This window comes from Notechis scutatus, chromosome 3 (genome assembly GCF_049901735.1).
Source record: "Notechis scutatus isolate UNSWTSFEM ecotype Mainland chromosome 3, rNotScu1.2, whole genome shotgun sequence".
Lineage (NCBI taxonomy): Eukaryota > Metazoa > Chordata > Lepidosauria > Squamata > Elapidae > Notechis > Notechis scutatus.
In genome coordinates, this window is record NC_142011.1 from 75,930,785 (window position 1) to 75,948,645 (window position 17,861).

General features: G+C 37.9%; 1 protein-coding gene across 1 annotated transcript in view; it reads right to left on the reverse strand.

The window, feature by feature from the left end:
• Window positions 1-985: 985 nt before the first annotated feature.
• Window positions 986-17,861, reverse strand: part of ADGRL4 (adhesion G protein-coupled receptor L4) — a 126,509-nt gene continuing 109,633 nt past the window's right edge. The window contains exons 14-16 of the mRNA XM_087960497.1: window positions 7,832-7,923; window positions 6,107-6,275; window positions 986-3,288 (exon numbers count right to left, since the gene is read on the reverse strand). Coding sequence (XP_087816623.1) covers window positions 3,226-3,288; window positions 6,107-6,275; window positions 7,832-7,923 — 324 coding nt within the window. The 3' untranslated portion in view covers window positions 986-3,225. The remainder of the gene's footprint in view (window positions 3,289-6,106; window positions 6,276-7,831; window positions 7,924-17,861) is intronic.

The window sequence follows — 17,861 nt, forward strand, 5'->3', positions numbered from 1 at the left end:
GGCCAATATAACACACACACACACACACACACACACACACACACACACACAATGTTTATATTGATCCAAATCTTTGTAGAGCTAAGTATGGGAAGTGTAGAACAGAGTTCAAGTGCTGACACAGAAGTTGTTCCTTTTAGACCTTCCTCCAAATTGCCCACCTAATTGCAACAAAATAATGCCCTTTTCAGGGACTATGAAACCCTGTTGAACATGAATAGATTTCAGTTTTTTTCAAATTCCCTTGCCAGCTATTTGCATAAAAATAATAGCACTTTTCTAACAATGAAGGGTTCTGTAATGGCAGACCTCCTGAATGACTCCTTGAGATGAATTGTGTTGATAAAAAAAAAGCCTGGGTAAATAATGGACTGAAAATAAAATATAATCCTGAGAGCTGTTATGTGGGGGAATTGAGGGCAAGACCAGCAAATAATTAATTTGCTGCATTGTGTCCGGAGTGTTTTTAAAGTAATGCAATAATAACTTGACATTAATATTACATTACTGATATAATCCTTTGGTTGCAAGGTGACTCGAACGATGGGATAAATCACCATAACTAGGAATTGCCATTCAGTAGGAAAGAGAAGAATTAGAGAAAGAAATGCAAAGGGTACGGCTAAAAAAAAGAAAAGAAATAAAATCAACAAGGAAAAATATAAAGTTCCTCCATAAAGAAAAAGAAAACATCAAGGACAGGCTTTTGTTGCTTGTACCTTTGAGCTTCACCACCTAGTTGCATTTCCAATTCAGCTGAGATTTGGATTAGAAAAAGATTGAGAACTATTTTTATGTAACTTGTTTCTTTACATCAAATACTGATTTTAGGGGACCTCTTCAACCAGCTGCTGTTGTTCCTTGACATTGCTGGTGTTTTGCTCAGAGTATCCCCAGCCCTCCCCACCATCCCTGAGATTTGAGAGTCTTTGAAATTACAAGATAGAACGGTGGAGGAGGTAAAATTACTATGACAACACTCAAGTTCTTGTTAACATAGATTTGATTTATTATTTTATAGATGCTTTGGCATTTGGAAAACAGCAACATTCTCTTTGATATTCTTAATTGAAAGGATTTATTTAAACCAACAAGCAGATTTACACTTATACATGTTCATTTCTCATTTATTCAGTCCTCTGAATTTGTTTCTCACTGTGGCCTACCAGATAAATTCTGCATTTCTGGAAAGCCTCTTATTTGTAGGTTTCACGTGCATGCACACTCTTTGAAATTAGTTTTCCGATGATCATACTGGCCTGAAGAGGTCTTGCTGGAAGCAAATGTTGTTATACACAATACAGTTTTCACATATACAGCAAGATAAACAGCAACATATACAGAACTGCAGTCAGAAAGAGGCACATCTGTAACTACATATGGCATTTGGCTTGGGCACCATGCCCTGGCATGATCAGTTACATTCCACTAGCATATACTAAAGGTCACCTGGGCTGGGAAGATCCAGGGCATGCTTTGGGCAGCATCAAATTAGTCCTGTCTAATGTGATTCACTTGTTTGAGACTATCAACATTACTTTGGTAAAGGAATTGTAATGGCCTTCTTCATTTCAGAAAAACAAATTGCATTGTCTCCATCATCTGATTCAATTTATTAAAACAAACTGTGACTACCATGTTGGATGTTGGGGTGGGAAGACATTAATGTCATGCATTCTTGCAGTAATATCTCTCTCTCTCTCTGTCTCTCTCTGTCTCTGTCTCTCTGTCTCTGTCTCTCTCTCTCTCTCTCTCTCTCTGTCTCTCTCTCTCTCTCTCATTCTCTCATTCTCTCATTCTCTCATTCTCTCTCTCTCTCTCTCCCTCCCCCCCTCTCTCTGTGTGTATGTGTTGTGTTTGTATGCAATTGGGTGAAACTTTCAAAGGGTCATGTTGATCCTTCTATGGGACATGGTTTCCATAAAGTTTTAAGGAGAGATTACTTTGTCACACCACTACGCTTTGTAAACTTGCCCTTTCAAATGCTTTCCATACTGGTGATCTACTCAAGTTTTATAACATTGCCCTAATGCAGGGGTCTTCAAACTTGACAGCTTTAAGACTTGTGGACTTCAACTCCCAGAATTCCTCCTCCAGTCATGTTAGCTCAGGAATTCTGGGAGTTGAAGTCCACAAGTCTTAAACTTGCCAAGTTTGAAGACCCTTGCCCTAATGCATATTTTAAGGCAGTACTGCATTAGAAAAGCTTTTCTTTAAATACACATCTCTGTCAAACATAAGGAGTCCCACCTTTTCTTTGCTATGCAGATACTGTAGGTTGTTTTGAGTAAAACATTTGAGAATAATGAATACTGGTAGGCTATGTATTACTGTTGACCATGCCATGTCAGAAAACTCCACTAGCAGATCATTGACTTAAAAGAACTGCATGGGGCAGATTTCCTTTATACTCTTAGCCCTGTATGGATAGACACAAAGAATCTCCCTCCACTTCCAAGTGGACAAGGAATGATTAGTATGCACCACCATTTTATAGGACAGGTGTTTTTTCCAACCTTGGCAACTTTAAGACAGGTGGACTTCAATTCCCAGAATTTCTCAGTCAACATGGCTGGCTGAGGAATTCTGGGAGTTGAAGTCCACCCATCTTACAATTGTCACAACTGAAAGATCTTCAACTAATAGAAGTCTGCAAACTTTCCATAAACATTCAGCTAACAAAATTGCTCTATGCCTTCTCCTTATGACCCAAACTAAAGAACTGCACACACTGCTATTTTCTTAACTTGGCTCCTTTCAAAGCAGGATAGGATATTTTGACCCAGGTAAAGCCTTTTTTAAACACTGTAATGGGTTGTATTCTCTTTAAATAGCAATAAGTGAAATTATTTCATTTCCCAGCATTAGATATGAAACGAAGAGTCAGTCTGTCAACAACAACAACAAAAAGCTTTATACCTTGGATTCACTTTTCCCTCTTTCAAGCTTTAGCTGTTTGCCCTAAAGAGTCCTGGGCATCTTTAGAAGCCTTATTTGTTACACAATAAACCAGTCTGTCTTGTACAGATATGCAGTTTTGTATACAATATAGTGTGCCTGAGTGCACATTTAAGTACAATACCTATACCAGAGAGAAAATAATTGATTTAAGAGAGATGACAGCTCAGTAGCTCATTTCATACTTTCACAATTTAGCAATTTTTCCGAAAGCCTCTCGTTTTCTGTTTCCTTCCACAGTGCTGCTCATCTTGGCTTTCCATCAATTTACCTCAAGCATCTAAAACAGCAAGGTACATTTCTGAACAGCCTGGAGTATTCATCCTGGATCTGAAATGAAAAGATAGCATGAGCACCTTGGCTTACTAACAGGTAAATATATGTGTTTTAAGCCTCTTCTACCAAATGTGGCCTATTTTGGCAATTCTTGACTCACTTTTAAGTATGGGGCACCAAACTAAATCAGACTCCAACATTGCTATAATGCATTTAATGTGTGCATTTCCAACTCTCTCTAGTTTGGATTATATTTTTCTTTAGATCTTACTCAAATCTGAACCAGGTATTTAAGGCCAGCATGATATTGCTCTGGAGAACAGCTATTTGTTTGTTTGTTTATTTATTTATTCATAAACTTTCCAACTGATTTCTGGGGACTGTTATGTTTGCAAGAAATTATTAGTCACTTGATCCCAAACATGTTGTGGGTTTCTCCATATCTGGTGAATATGAGCCATGGTGGCACAATGGTTAGAGTGTATTACTACAGGCTACATCTGCTGGCTGCCTATAATTTGAGAGTTCAAATCTCACCAGGCTCAAGGTTGATTCAGCCTTCCATCCTTCCCAGGTGGGTAAAATGAGGACCCATACTGTTGGGGGCAATATGGTGACTCTGTAAACCACTTAGAGAGGACTGTAAAGAACTGTAAAGTGGTATATAAATCTAAGTGCTATTGCTATTGCTGTTCTACATTCCTGGTAATTCCTGGTGAATATTTTTTTGAAATTATCAATTTGGAAACTTAATTTTACAGCCCTGCTTAATGTTTCCCCCCCCCCCCAAGTATTAAACATGATTCCTTCTTTCTTTAAATTGTTACCCTTTTGCACTTGTGCAAATAAACAAAAAACAATCTTCCTCATCATTCTATCAATGAGTCAGTTAATCTACTTCATCGTTGTTACTCTATGATGTGCCCCAATCTTTCTATAAAATGGAAGTGGATACCTAACTCCTGTATCCTAAATCCTAGAATAAGTTCAGAGAATGGGTGTTGTTTTGACAAGGGACTACAAACAAAGGGCCCTTTCTTAAGGCCTCCAAACAGAGGCAACAGTTGCCTTGTAAACTATTTCAGAAAGATATAACTATATAAGCATGTCTTCCAAAACTTTTGCCCTTCACTGCAAAGGCACCCTGCAGACTTTTCTGTTCCAGTTTTAATGCATGCTTTCTACTTTCTGTTAATAGATTCCTTGATGTCTGGATCAACTGCGGTGTCTCATCTGAGATAAGATGTGTTCAGTAATTCTCCCAACTGTCAAGGGAAGGAAAGTGGGGATGAAGGGACTCTTTAGACTACACCACCTTATGAGAAAACTATTCAACTTGTTTCTGGAAGACTGGACAGTCTTCAAGAATGTCTTACCTGGATTAGTCATGCAGGTGGGGGTAGAAGATGATTGCTAAAGAGATGTTGCAGTCCTGTTTCCTTTTGTTTGTGAGAGTATAGGGAAAGAAGCAGCAGGGGGATGGGTTCTTAGAGCCTCTCAGATAGAAACCATGGAATTGGAGAACTGACAACATCAGACCTGCTCTCTTATTTTCTTCCCACTTCTTCTCTTGCCATGAGTGGCAGGAAAAATGGTGGGAGAAAATGGCACTTCTGGTGCAACTTTTCCAATCCAAAGAAGTAATGATTGCATAGTATTAGAAAACTGACAGCAAAAGACTTGCTCAGACTTCTCCCTGCTTGTGTTGCTAGGGTGGTAAGGGGAGAAGTAGAGAGGCAAGAGGGAAAGAGCCACTCTGATGCCATGTAACTAATTCCTAGAGTGGTCATTTAATGACAGTTCAACACCATGGGCCTTCTCTTCCAGTAATTGTTACCCAAAGAGGCTTTCCCCACTCTTTTTCCTTTTCCTTATTTTTTCTTGTGTCAAGACAGAAAAGGAATAGCACAAATTAAACCAGGGTACTGTCTTACCATGGGCTGCAGCTCAACATTTGCAGTCTGGATATACATTAATTTTTCTAAAGAGAGATTGAGGTAACTGAGTCTGTTTCAGCTTCAGAAAAGATGACTGAATGGAGATGCCAGCACTTTTCAAGTATCTAAAGAGACTGCAAATATGTTCTCTATCATATATTGCAAATTATGAAATAAGGGCCTTAAGTAATAGATGGGCAGATTTTGATTGAATGTTAGGCAAAACTTCCTATAAGGAAGAACAGTTTGATAATAACACAGTTACTTATGAATATGACAGGATATATATTTCGTTGGGATCTTTTAATTTAGATTACTGCACTGAGCAGTTCATCCAGCACAAGATATTGAAAACCATATAAATGATGAAATATATGAAACATAATTACCAGTATTGCCCTTATTCTGTGGGTGGTGGACCAGTGCAGTGCAGATATCAGAGAAGTTTTATTTACTAGTTTGGTTTGCACTTTGAGTACCAAGATTACTACTTGGAAAATGCAAGTAATAGTTTCAGAGAAGGTTCTTTTACTGAGACTGGGTCTTGGGTGACTAATCATCCAATCAAACTTTCCAAGAGCCAATTTTATTCAAGCTCTTCTGAAACAGCTCTGGTTTTCAAGTAGCTGCTATTTAAAGGAAGGAAGGAAGGAAGGAGGGAGGGAGGGAGGGAAGGAAGGAAGGAAGGAGGGGAGGGAGGGAGGGAGATGAAGGAAGACACAGAGAGAGTGACTAAGTAAGCAAGCAAGTAAGTAATATATTGACAGAATGGCAGAGAGGGAGGAGGGAGGAATATATTGGCAGAAAGACAGGGAAAGAGGGAGGAAGGGAGGGACTGAAGGAAGGATGGAAGGAAGGAGAAGAACATTTTAAGGATAATTTTGTATAAATGTACCTCATGGTCTATTTACACGTATATTGAAAAAAAACCTTACTTTTCGTGACAGCACACAAAGAAATATAAAGATGAACAGTCCCTGAAATGCATTGAAAATTGTGAAAAGATATGCCGTAGCCACTGATCCCTGGATGACATGGAGCACACCAAAAATCCACGTAGCCCCCAGGAGAAAAAGGAGAGAAAGTGCCCCTCGTGCACAGGATCTAGGGAGAAGGGAAAGAAGAGCTGTTAGCCCTGCTTCTCTTCCTAGTTCCTTCCCTTAAATGTGAGTCACTGACAAACCCTCGCATTCTGCATTGCAGTGACATGGTTTCTGCTTTAGGGTGTGCTGCAGTACCGTGGCTGGAATAAAGTTCCTATTTTGTTTTCTGAGCAGTCACCAACAAAAGTGGAAATGCTGATGGCTTTTAAACACTGGCTGTCTTAATCTTCAAATCTGTTTTCTCTAGTGTGCTGCAGAACCATATGATTTGATTTTAAATCTACTGTTGGTGCAATTCCCCAAGGTAAAACATATGTCTGTTATGAAGTATACCCACTAAGAAACCTTGGGGAAAAAAATGTATGGTATGCTCTGAGGTCAGCAAATGTGCCAGGCATCAGAGGGAACTTTTGGGCTGTTTTCTCTGTTTCAGCCTCAGAGATAGTGCTTAGTTTGTTCAAAAGACAGACTTTCCCCTTATTCTGAAACCATTTTGCTTTCCCAATGCAAAGGAAGTTTAAATTGTTGCAGGGTCAAGATATTGACTCCCGAGCAGCTCACAGATCGGTTCCCTGAGATTATTTCTCTCTTCATATGCTAACACATTCTAATATAAATTACTTCAGCTTTGGTCATGAGCTAGGACAAATTACACAGTGTGCTTTTGCAAATGGACTCAGTCATTAATTTTCTCTTTCATTTGCAACCCACTGGTTTTGAACTTCCTTTGCAGAAAGTTGTTTCCCCCTCCCTCCCCCTCCCTCCCTCCCTCCCCCCCTCTCTCTCTCACACACACATCTCCCACCCCCGCATCGTCTCTCTTTTCATGCTGCTTCCTTAGATTTGTACAGTATAACCATTTGACTCCATTAGGCTTGGCGCTCTGTTGAGAGCTGATCAGATGGAGAATGGGAGCAAAGTGATCAATCAAAGAGCTGCTAAATCCTAACTATAAATCTAGTGCAATGACTTGAAACAACATGAATGTTTCCAAGCAACAAAAACAGTAAGTTGCTTTCAATGGTCCCTATAGCACATTCCAGCTTTTCCAGCACAAATGCTTTTCAAGGGCTCTATAAATCAGTTTTAAAGAAAGCAGATTGATGGAAAAATCATAGCATCCCATGAAATAAAAAAAAAGAATAACAATAAAAAATAAACCCTGGTGAAGGAATTTAAAAAAAAGGAACACCTATTTCTATAATCTCTCTGGAAATGGAGTGAAACATCAAAAGCCCTTCCGAGAGTTTAGAACAAGAGAGTTAAGAATATCTTTGGCTCCCTTTACTAAAGGATTTGGATTCTTATGCAATATTAAAACTTTAATCTGGCTTTCAAGAGTAAGATGGTCATATTAGCTAGACTTAATCTCAGGTTTGGTTTCTTTCCCATATATAATATTTGTTGTTAAAAAAAATACGCCCAAAACTTTAACTCTGAATGATGATGTAGAGCAGGGGTGTCAAACTCACATTGTTACAGCAGCATCACATGACATATTGGGATTTCCCCCCCCCTTCGCTTAAACCGGGCGTGGGAGTGGCCAGTGACTCTTACCTGACATTTTCATAGCAGCTAACTTCTGGCTTTAGCATAGCTGTTTGACGAAATACTTTATAGATAATTACTCCAAATGCCATCCAATTCACCTTGAGAAATATAGATTGACATTTTAGTTTAGAAAGAAAAGCTTTCCCAGTACACATTTACAGTATTTTCATATTTTAAAAAAACCAATTAAATAAGTTCATTTGATGTATTAATGAGGAAGAAAAGCCACTTTATAAAGCAGTAGTAAGTCCTGCACTTATGCAGATTCAGAATTATAACTCTTTTTTTCCCATTTCAGCTTTATTAGCTTCCTTACAATTAAAATAGGAACAGGAAACATATAAAACTGATTAGTGTGGTATATAGAAATTTTATTTATAATTAACTAAACATCACAAAGTAGTAAATGACATGCATAGTGGAAAAATAAAGTAAAATTGAAAAAAAAAAAAGAACCTGAAAGTGGAAGAAATATTGTATTTTGCCAACTTTTGCGTAGTACTGAAACAGTATTTACATCTTGAAAAATATTTACATTTTTATTTAAAATATGTCATTCAATTAAGAACATTTACTCAATAATGTCCAAATATCACCTTAGGTGCTAGAAATATCACAATACTTCTGTTGTAATTGGGATGAAGTTCTTGCCAAAATTTCAAGGGAGCCAAGTAATAAATCTTAATAGCACATATTTAATATATTTTTTATTCTAATATATTGCATTACTGACATTAGCAAATAAGTCAAGTGATATAGTTTAAAATCAGGAAAATAGAAACCACTATAATGAAATAGAATGGTAATTCAATGTATTTTCAAAAGCAGTCTTTACATGTTTTATAAATTAACTGGTAAGGTTATTTGGAGAGCAGAAATTCATCCTAAATTTAACTATAAAATGCAAATATTTATCTCGTGTTTTAATCCAAACCAAATTAGACAAAGATCAACCTAAAATATTCTGCTTTCCCCTTATTGCCAGAAATACAACACTAATAGCAGGATGTTTTTATAGAAACTTTGAGTACAGAATATAGAAGCATATGAGGATTTCACAATAAATTTACATTAAAAGATTTTGTGTCAATCTGGCAATACCTTCATCAAACAATGTAGTAAAAGAAACAGAAAAACAAATGAATATTGTTTCCCTAAGTTTGAAGATATTAAACTAATTGGTTAGAAATGTTATATTTGTTTCACTAACAACAAGTAAGAGAGAAATATAAAACTTCAGCATACAGTGAATAACAGTATCCCATACGAGACAGGAAGAGCTTCTTCTCTAACAATAATTCTTGGGCTATTCTGCAACTATTCCTATCAAATAAACTACCTGGAAATGAAGTTACATTTGTTTCTCCTTATGAAGTCACAATGGCTATTTCCAGTTATAGGAAAGGGAAAGAATCAACTTTTTCTGTTTTCCAAGGCTGGACGCTTCATAGGAACATATCAAGACTAAAGGTCTTGGAAGCTTCTCAGCAAAGACCATTTTCTGAAAATTATCCTACAGTACAGAGGTGATATTCAGCAGGTTCTGACCGGTTCTGAAGAACCGGTAGTGGAAATTTTGAGTAGTTTGGGGAACTGACAGATACCACCTCTGCCTGGAGATTTTACAGTATCCTTCCCCTGCCACACCCACCAAACCACGCCCACAGAACCAGTAGTAAAAAAATTTGAATCCCACCACTGCTACAGTAGCTAGAAAAATAACATTGATCCCTTTTCTTCTTCATGCTGCAAATGATGTTGCAGCCTGTGCAGCAGTTATTATGGAGAGCAATATGAGAATCTACATGCAGTCCATTCTGTTTCATGAAATACACATACGCACAATATCACATACCAAAGCAAAATTAAGACCAGTTTAAGGACCTAAACTAAGGACTATCTGTCTAGAGAGGTGGAAGGACTTTCACAGGGGTGGGATTCTACCGGTTCCGGTGAATCCCTTGCTCCAAAGATCAGCTGGCAGTGAACCGGTTCGCTGCGACAAGCATGTGGGCCCGCCTGCCCGCCTCTGCTCTTTCCTGTGCTTTATTGCCTTTTGTTAGAGCACAGCTGATTCGCTGGCAGAGTGGTTTGCCGTGCCTCAGCTGTTTTATTCACAGGGATTGCAGTAGAAGGTAAGTATTAGTGCTTTTTTAAACACTGAGCACACACGTGTAAAAAAAGCGTGCAATCACCAAACTGGTTGTTATACCGGTGGAATCCCACCCCTGGACTTTCCCCATCTGGAATGCTTTAATTTAGTGCCTTGCTCTTGAACATGGAGTTGGCCTCAATCATTGCTCCCAGCTCTATTATTTAAATTAGCTATGTTCTCCTTTGTTTTGGATTTTAATTTAATCCGAAAGGAACTTGCTTTGGTCATATCTTTGAGGTAAATATTATGGGCCACTCTGTGACATTCTAAAATTGAATGCGCATCAGGAATTATACGTATCCCTTCACATTGGCCAAGCTTGCTGAGGCAGCTGGGAAATATATTTCATCATCTTTTAGGTTTTGGCTTCTGGGTGGAGATCAGAGGTGGTATTCAGCAGGTTCTGACCAGTTCTGGAGAACCGGTAGCGGAAATGTTGAGTAGTTCGGAGTACAGGCAAATACCGCCTCTGACTGGAGATTTTACAGTATCCTTCCCATGCCACACCCACCAAGCCACACCCACAGAACCAGTAGTAAAAAAAAGTGAATCCCACCACTGGTGGAGATCATGATGGACTAATATACTTCTGCACTGCAGAGACAATGCTGAGCTAAAGTTTTTCAGCCAGGACTTGAACCCTGGCTGATGGATCTTCTTTGAGACAAGGAGGAAGTTGTGGGATCATTCATTTGAGTTCTAGATGGTAGTTCCACATGAAGAAATCTACCCAATCTTAGAGAATTTGTGGGTAATTTACAAGTACAGCTCTAGCAACTGAGGAAGAAAGCATCACACTCACAGCCTTTGACAGATTGGAAGGAGTATTTAACATTTAAGCAACAGAGATACCTCTGTAATTCAGTCCAGAAGGCGAGAGATTTTTATGAAACAAACAGAAAAGGTTAAATGATGCTGTCAGTTAATGCAAAAGGGAAAGCCATTGCTCCTTGATGCTATTTCTACCATTAGACTAGTCCTATTCAGGTTACACTTTCAATCCTGATACGGGATTCATCCATTTGAAAATTCATGGTGCAGGGTCTCCAGCCAGGCATTCAAAAGAGCATCAATAGGTTCACTGTGGTGTATTTGTGCTGATGCAATTTATCCTATTAATGATTTTTGGCATACTGAATTTCTAATATAAAGATCTAATATAAAGCAACTAAAAGAAGATTATTTAGATCATGGAAATGACACCCATCAATCAATCCTCACATTAACAATTATATTCTCTTGTTTACCTGCAACTTAAATGTAAAATCTAAACTGATCACAATGTACATGAGACTTAAAATTAGAATCTATATTTAGGTTCCACTTTTCATACTTACAGTAGGTAACTATGTATAGATCTCAAAATCAAAACCTTTTAATCCCTTTTTTAATGAAATAAAAATTATTCCCTTTTGTTAATGAAAATATCTGGGGTGAGGGGGTGGACAGATTATGTCAATAGCCCAGGCAGTACAGAACTGAAGGGAGAGAAGATTATTTCTTGCTGAATAATAAGATAAGATATCAGACTATCGATTAGTAACTGAATACATAATATAAAGATATAGTAATGTACTAAACTAGTACACACTCTTTATGGGATTTTTAAAAAAATGTTAAAAGGATAGGTTGATTTTATTCGTCCTCAATATTCATGATTCTTTTCTGGCTTTTATTGTTCTAAACTCTTCTATTATTTTATTTTGTTTTTGTTTTGTTTTATTATTTTTTGCAACAGTTAATCCAATAAAACCGAATATGTATTCTTGAGAGAAGACTCAAAATGGAAGGCCAAGTAATCCTTAGTTTCCAATTTGAACAAAGACTCCTAAGGAAGATGGGCTAGTATAGAAATAGGATAGATATTTAGCATCTCACAGTGCAAGAATTCTTCTTTGCTAGAGTATGGCGGGAAAGGATGGAAAACATTTCATGAACAGAGAATGGATTGCATATAGATTCTCATATATAAAAATCAGAATCCAGATAGTTTCTACTTAAAATATCGAACTTCTTTCCAGTTGTAATTATTATGGCCCCAGAGCGAAGAAGGTCTGCTGTGGGTTTAAATTTGTATTGGTTTATTAAATCTTTCAAACTTCTTGGTCCCTGTGATTTTTTTACCAAGATAAAGCTGTTCATATTTTAGTTTATATTCTTTGGGTTATTTGATTCAGCAGCTTTCAGTGTAAACAACAACAATGAAATAAAGTATCTTTTAAATGAAAAGTTATTGAACGCTACAGTATATAAATAAATCCTCCAGTGTTTTAACCCTGGAGTGCCTGTTTTCAAGTGGCAAGAACAGCAAGTGCAAATCATTGTAATTCTGAGTTCCTCTGGAGAGAATCAGAAAGCCACAAGGTATCCTAGTGTGTTAGATTTTGCATTAGGATCCATGACTGAGTTGTAAGACATCCATACAGTTCCATATTGAGCTCACATCTGAGGAATACAAGGTATTTCATCTTCTATTGGCAGTTTGCTTAAACAGATGGCTTTGAATGCATTTCTTGCCTTATGTTGGCATACAGGAAGAAGAACTGAATTTTGATTTGCCCAGCCAAAGTCTTTGTTGTGTATTATTATTATTATTATTATTATTATTATTATTATTATTATTATTATTATTATTATTATTATTATTATTATTATTATTAAGGCCCGGAAGCATCTCGTCATTCTCTGAAGCCATTTCCCCTAGGCATTAAAAAAAACAACCACATATATAACATATACAGTATTTCATCAGCTCAGATTCAATAGGATGACAGTTTTTCCTGCCTATTAATAAGGATCAAGGGATGCTGGGTGGGAGTGTATTCAGGCAAGAAATGGTAGAATGTCTTAGGTTGACAAGAAGGCATTGGATCCTATGTCAGTAAGTCAGATAAAGGGTGAAACTGGGAGAGTGAAATACTTAAGTGAGATATAAGTTAGAAAGAAGAGAAATGAATGAGGGGTTAAATAAAGTAATGAGAAGTTTAATAAAATACACTATCTTGGAAAAGATAGAATGTTGCATTACAGGAAAAATGAACTAAAGTAGTTTTTCCCCCCTCTATGCTTAGTCTCTGCTTAGTTTTCCCTTTCAGTTCACAAATTATCCATATCGATTTGTGCTTTAATCTGCCCATTGATTTTAGGATGGTCTATAGTCTGAGAAATAAAGCAATATTTCAAACATCTCTACCCCCCACCCCCAGGTGAGATTGGCTCCCACCCTCCTGACCTTCCACAAGAACGTGAAGACTGGAACCCTCATTACATATCTGATATTAACACAATTGAGAAAGTCCAGAAATATTTCACAAGAAGAGTTCTCCACTCTTCTACTCGTTGTAGAATACCTTATGCCACCAGACTTGAAATTCTAGAACTAGAAAACCTTGAATTACGCTGTCTTCGGTCTGACTTAAGCATGGTATATAAAATCATACATTGCAATGTCCTACCTGTCAATGAATACTTCAGCTTCAACCATAACAACACAAGAGCACACAATAGATACAAACTCAAAGTAAACCGCACCAAACTTGATTCCAGGAAATACGACTTCAGCAATAGAGTGGTCAATGTCTGGAATACTCTACCCGACTCTGTAGTCTCTTCCCCAAACCCCAAAAACTTTAACCTTAGACTGTCTACTATTGACCTCACCCCTTTCCTAAGAGGTCTGTAGGGGGCGTGCATAAGCGCACCAACGTGCCTACCGTCCCTGTCCTATTGTTTCTCTTATTCTTTTATTTTTCTTATATGTACCCATTTCATGTATTCACAACTATGTATACACTTATACTTATTATCTTGTAAACAATTGGCAAATCAAATAAATAAATAAATAAATAAATAAATAAATAAATAAATAAATAAATAAATAAACAAACAAACAAACAAACAAACTCTGATAGTGGTTTGGGGCCCCACTGGAAGAGTATCAAATTGAAGATGTTTGATGGGCCTATAGCATACAGCTCTTCATAGTGCCTTACAGCCCTCTCTAAGCACTTTACAAAATCAGCATATTGCCCACAACAATCTGGGTCCTCATTATATCAACCCCACGAATGGAAGGCTGAGTCAAACTTGAACCTGGTGAGATTCAAACTGCCAAATTGCAGGCAACTGGCAGCCAGCAGAATTAGCCTGTTCCCCCCACTTATCCTACTCCTTCCCACTCCATCTTTTAGTGATAATTTGTAATTTCTATTTTTATTACAGTTAGATATATATGTCTGTATGGTTTTATTGTTTCCACTGTTGTAAGGCACCCAGAGATACCTTGTGGCAAGATGAATTTAATTTAATAAATAAAGAGTACCTGTGGACTTGGTGGATGGGATAACATTTCTGCTTTTCAGTATAAAACCTGACAACAGATTTATTTATTTATCACATTTCTATATGTCCATCACACTTGCGTGGCTCTGGGTGGTTTACAAATAAAATAATAAACACTTACTATCATAGAATGTAAATTTATGTTATCAACATCCTTTATCATTCTTCTATCCCACAGAAATAGCTTATAATTGGATACTTCAAGGTTTGTGCATGTAACATCTCTACTATGCAAGCCGCACAGCATGCCAGTTTGCTTCCAGATCCAATTTAAGGTGTTGGTTGTCACCTTTAAAGCCCTTCATGGCATGGTACCAGGTTGCCTGAAGAGTTGTCTCGTCTCAATTATTTTGACCTGTCCTCCCTAGTCAAGCAGTGGATTCCATCAATTAAAGAACTTTGATTGGCAGGACCTAGGAAAGGGCCTCCTCTTCTGTTGCCCCTGCCTTGCTTGGAACATCTTATCCCCACAGTCCCCACACTTCTTTTCCAGAAGAATGCTAAGACCTGGCTCTGCCAATAACATGGTGGTCTAAGAGTATTATGCAACAGTGGGGGTGGCTGGTGGCTTGAAAACACTCCCTCCTTGTTAACCTTGTGAATGTTTAAACTTTGATTCTGTCAGGGATGAATGTCCAGACCCACACCTGTAGAGTTCATACTAATTACTTTATTGTTCTGTGCCAGTTTCACAGGAAACTTCCCAGGCTGGTGGCTTGTCCCTGAAAAAGACTAGATAAAGTCCAACTTCATCCAAAAAAAGGGAGGGGGAATTCAGACCTGGTCCCCTTCTGTTTATGTAGGAACTCCAGCTAAGTCCTCATCTGATTCTTCCTCCTGAATGGTATGGCTGCTTTCCAACAGATTCTGACTTTTAACTTGTACATTCTAACCTTGCTTTTAATTTTATGTCTAATTTTTATTAATTTAGTCCAGAGGTGGTTTTCAGCAGGTTCTGACCAGTTCTGGAGAACCAATAACGGAAATTTTGTATAGTTCGGAGAACCGGCAAATACCACCTCTGACTGGCCCTGCCCCCATCTATTGCTGATGGCAGTTTTATTTCAACCATGGCTTCAACCTTAATTAAATGTCATTTGTATCCATTTTGGATGCCAGTTTGATATATTAATTATAATTATGTTTATTAATTTTAATGCATCGTAACTTTACTCCAAAAGTTTGGGTTTTGTTCTATTTTAAACACTAAAATAAATAAGAAAAGAGAGAGAAAACATAAAAAGGACAAAGGAATATTTCTATTTCTGGCCATTTGACATCCTTTCCCCACATCTCCCTATGATATTTCTCTCATAAAAAGTAATAAAGTATACATGCCATATTTTTAAAAAATATTCTAAAGAGAAAGAAGGATTTCTTGATTAAAAAGAATACTTCAAACATTGCACATTCACAAAATGATTCATGGAAACATCTGTGAAAATTATCACATGCCAGAAATGAAAATATATGGTGGGAACACAGATGTGAGAAAGTAGTTGAAAATGAGCAGGTTAAAATATTATGTGATTTCCAAATACAAACTGTTCAAGTTTTGGCTCATCCAACACCAGAGTCAGGGGTGGGATTCAACCAGTGTTACTACCGATTCGGTGACTACACTGCGCACGTGTGTAAGAAAACCTTAAGCTGTACTGCCCAGACAGCTGAAAAGCGCTGCGTGCAGGTGCACAGAGTTTGAAAAGCCACTTTTTCCTGCTTTTTCAACCTCAGCTGTGCCACGCAAAGCAGCTGAGGTTGAAAAAGCAAGAAATAAAGGACAGGTAAGAGCCCAGGCGGGTGGGTGGGCCAAACAGCAGCAAACACAGAACTGGTTCGGTGTCTGCTACTCTTCAGAGATACCGGTTCTTTAGAACCCAGCAGAACCGGTAGCATCCCACCCCTGACCAGATTTCAACCATATTTGAATACCAGATAGTCATTGATGTATGACTGCAATTGTGCCCAAAATTTCTGTTGCTAAGCCAAGCAGTTGTTAAATGAGTTTTGCACCATTTTGTAACCTTTTTTTTTTTGCCACAGTTGTTAAACCAATTACTGCAGTTATTAAGTACATTCACAGGGTCATTAAGTGAATCTGGCTTCCCACATTGACTTTGCTTGTCAGAAGCCAGCTGGGAAGGTTACAAATGATGATTACATGACCAGTGCAACTGTCATAATGCATGGCGGTTGCCAAGTGCCCGCATTTTGACCACGTAACCATGGACATGCTGCAACAGTCATAAGTGTGAAAAATAGTCACTTTTTTCAGTGCTCTTGTAACGGACACTAAATGGATGGTTGTATGTTGAGGACTAAGAGGCCAACATTTACAAAAATCTGTTAATGCGTATGATTTTGGGGGGTGGGGGCAGTGTGGCTCAAGGTCAGAAGGCACAGTTTTCTCATATAAGATGTTAAATTTTCACATATTTCAACTTGGAGTTCTAGGTAGCAATTCTCAGACTTACCTGCTTAAATTAGATAGGCAATTATAGTACAAGCTATAATACTTGTTCACCCCCCCACCCCCCCACCCCCACCATAGGCCTTCAAATTAGGACTTGCAACCAGATATGTAGGTTGAGCTTTGCAACTTTGTGACTCATGAGTGTACTATTTCATTCAGTTTAATGGCTTACTTTCAAATGCATTATTAAAGCAAGCGTAACAGAATAACAGACTCAGAAGGGACCTTACAGGGCTTCTAGTCCAATCCTCTGTTCAAGCAGGAAACCCTATACCATTTCTGACAAATGGTTGTTCAATCTCTTCTTAAAAACCTACAGTTTTGAAGCACCTACAGCTTCTGGAGACAAGTCATTCCACTGATTACTGGTTATTGTTCTTACTGTCAGGAAATTCCCCCCTTGTTCTGTGTTGTTTCTCATTTTGATTCGTTTCCATCCATTGCTTCGTGGCCTGCCTTAACTTCTTAAAAGTCTTGTGGTTACTGAGATGAAGTATGCACATTTACAACTGTACCCCATTGTTAAGAGTTGCAGGGATGGTACATGGCTGACAAGGCTGGAAAAGGGTGAGGTAAGAACCTCCATGGCTATTGCCACCCTGTTTGCTACTACAGTAGACTGGAAAGATGACACCAGTTTAGTAACTGGTGGCCTGACAAACAAAGGGATGCCTTCTTCATTCTGCTGTAGCTCTAAGGCAGGCACTCATAACTCTAGCTGAAATTTTATGTTTACAATACTTTATTGTTGGTACAATGTATGCATAGCTAAACAGGTTAAGTACTCATTTTTCAATTCTCCCATTCTTATTATTTCTACATGCCTCACAAAACAGGTTGTATACCTCCCTTGTGGAGGTAGGGGGAAAGAAAGGCATATACATTAGCAAAAGTAAAGTACAATTGCTTATATCAGACGCTAGCTAAATAATTCTTTAAACAGCATAATTTAGGTGCAACTGAAGAATTCAAGCAGTAATTATTCTGATCATGAGCATATTCAAAGGGAAGAAAAGAAAAATGTGACTCCTCTCCAAATGTCCCCAGTAATAAAATAATATTGAAAG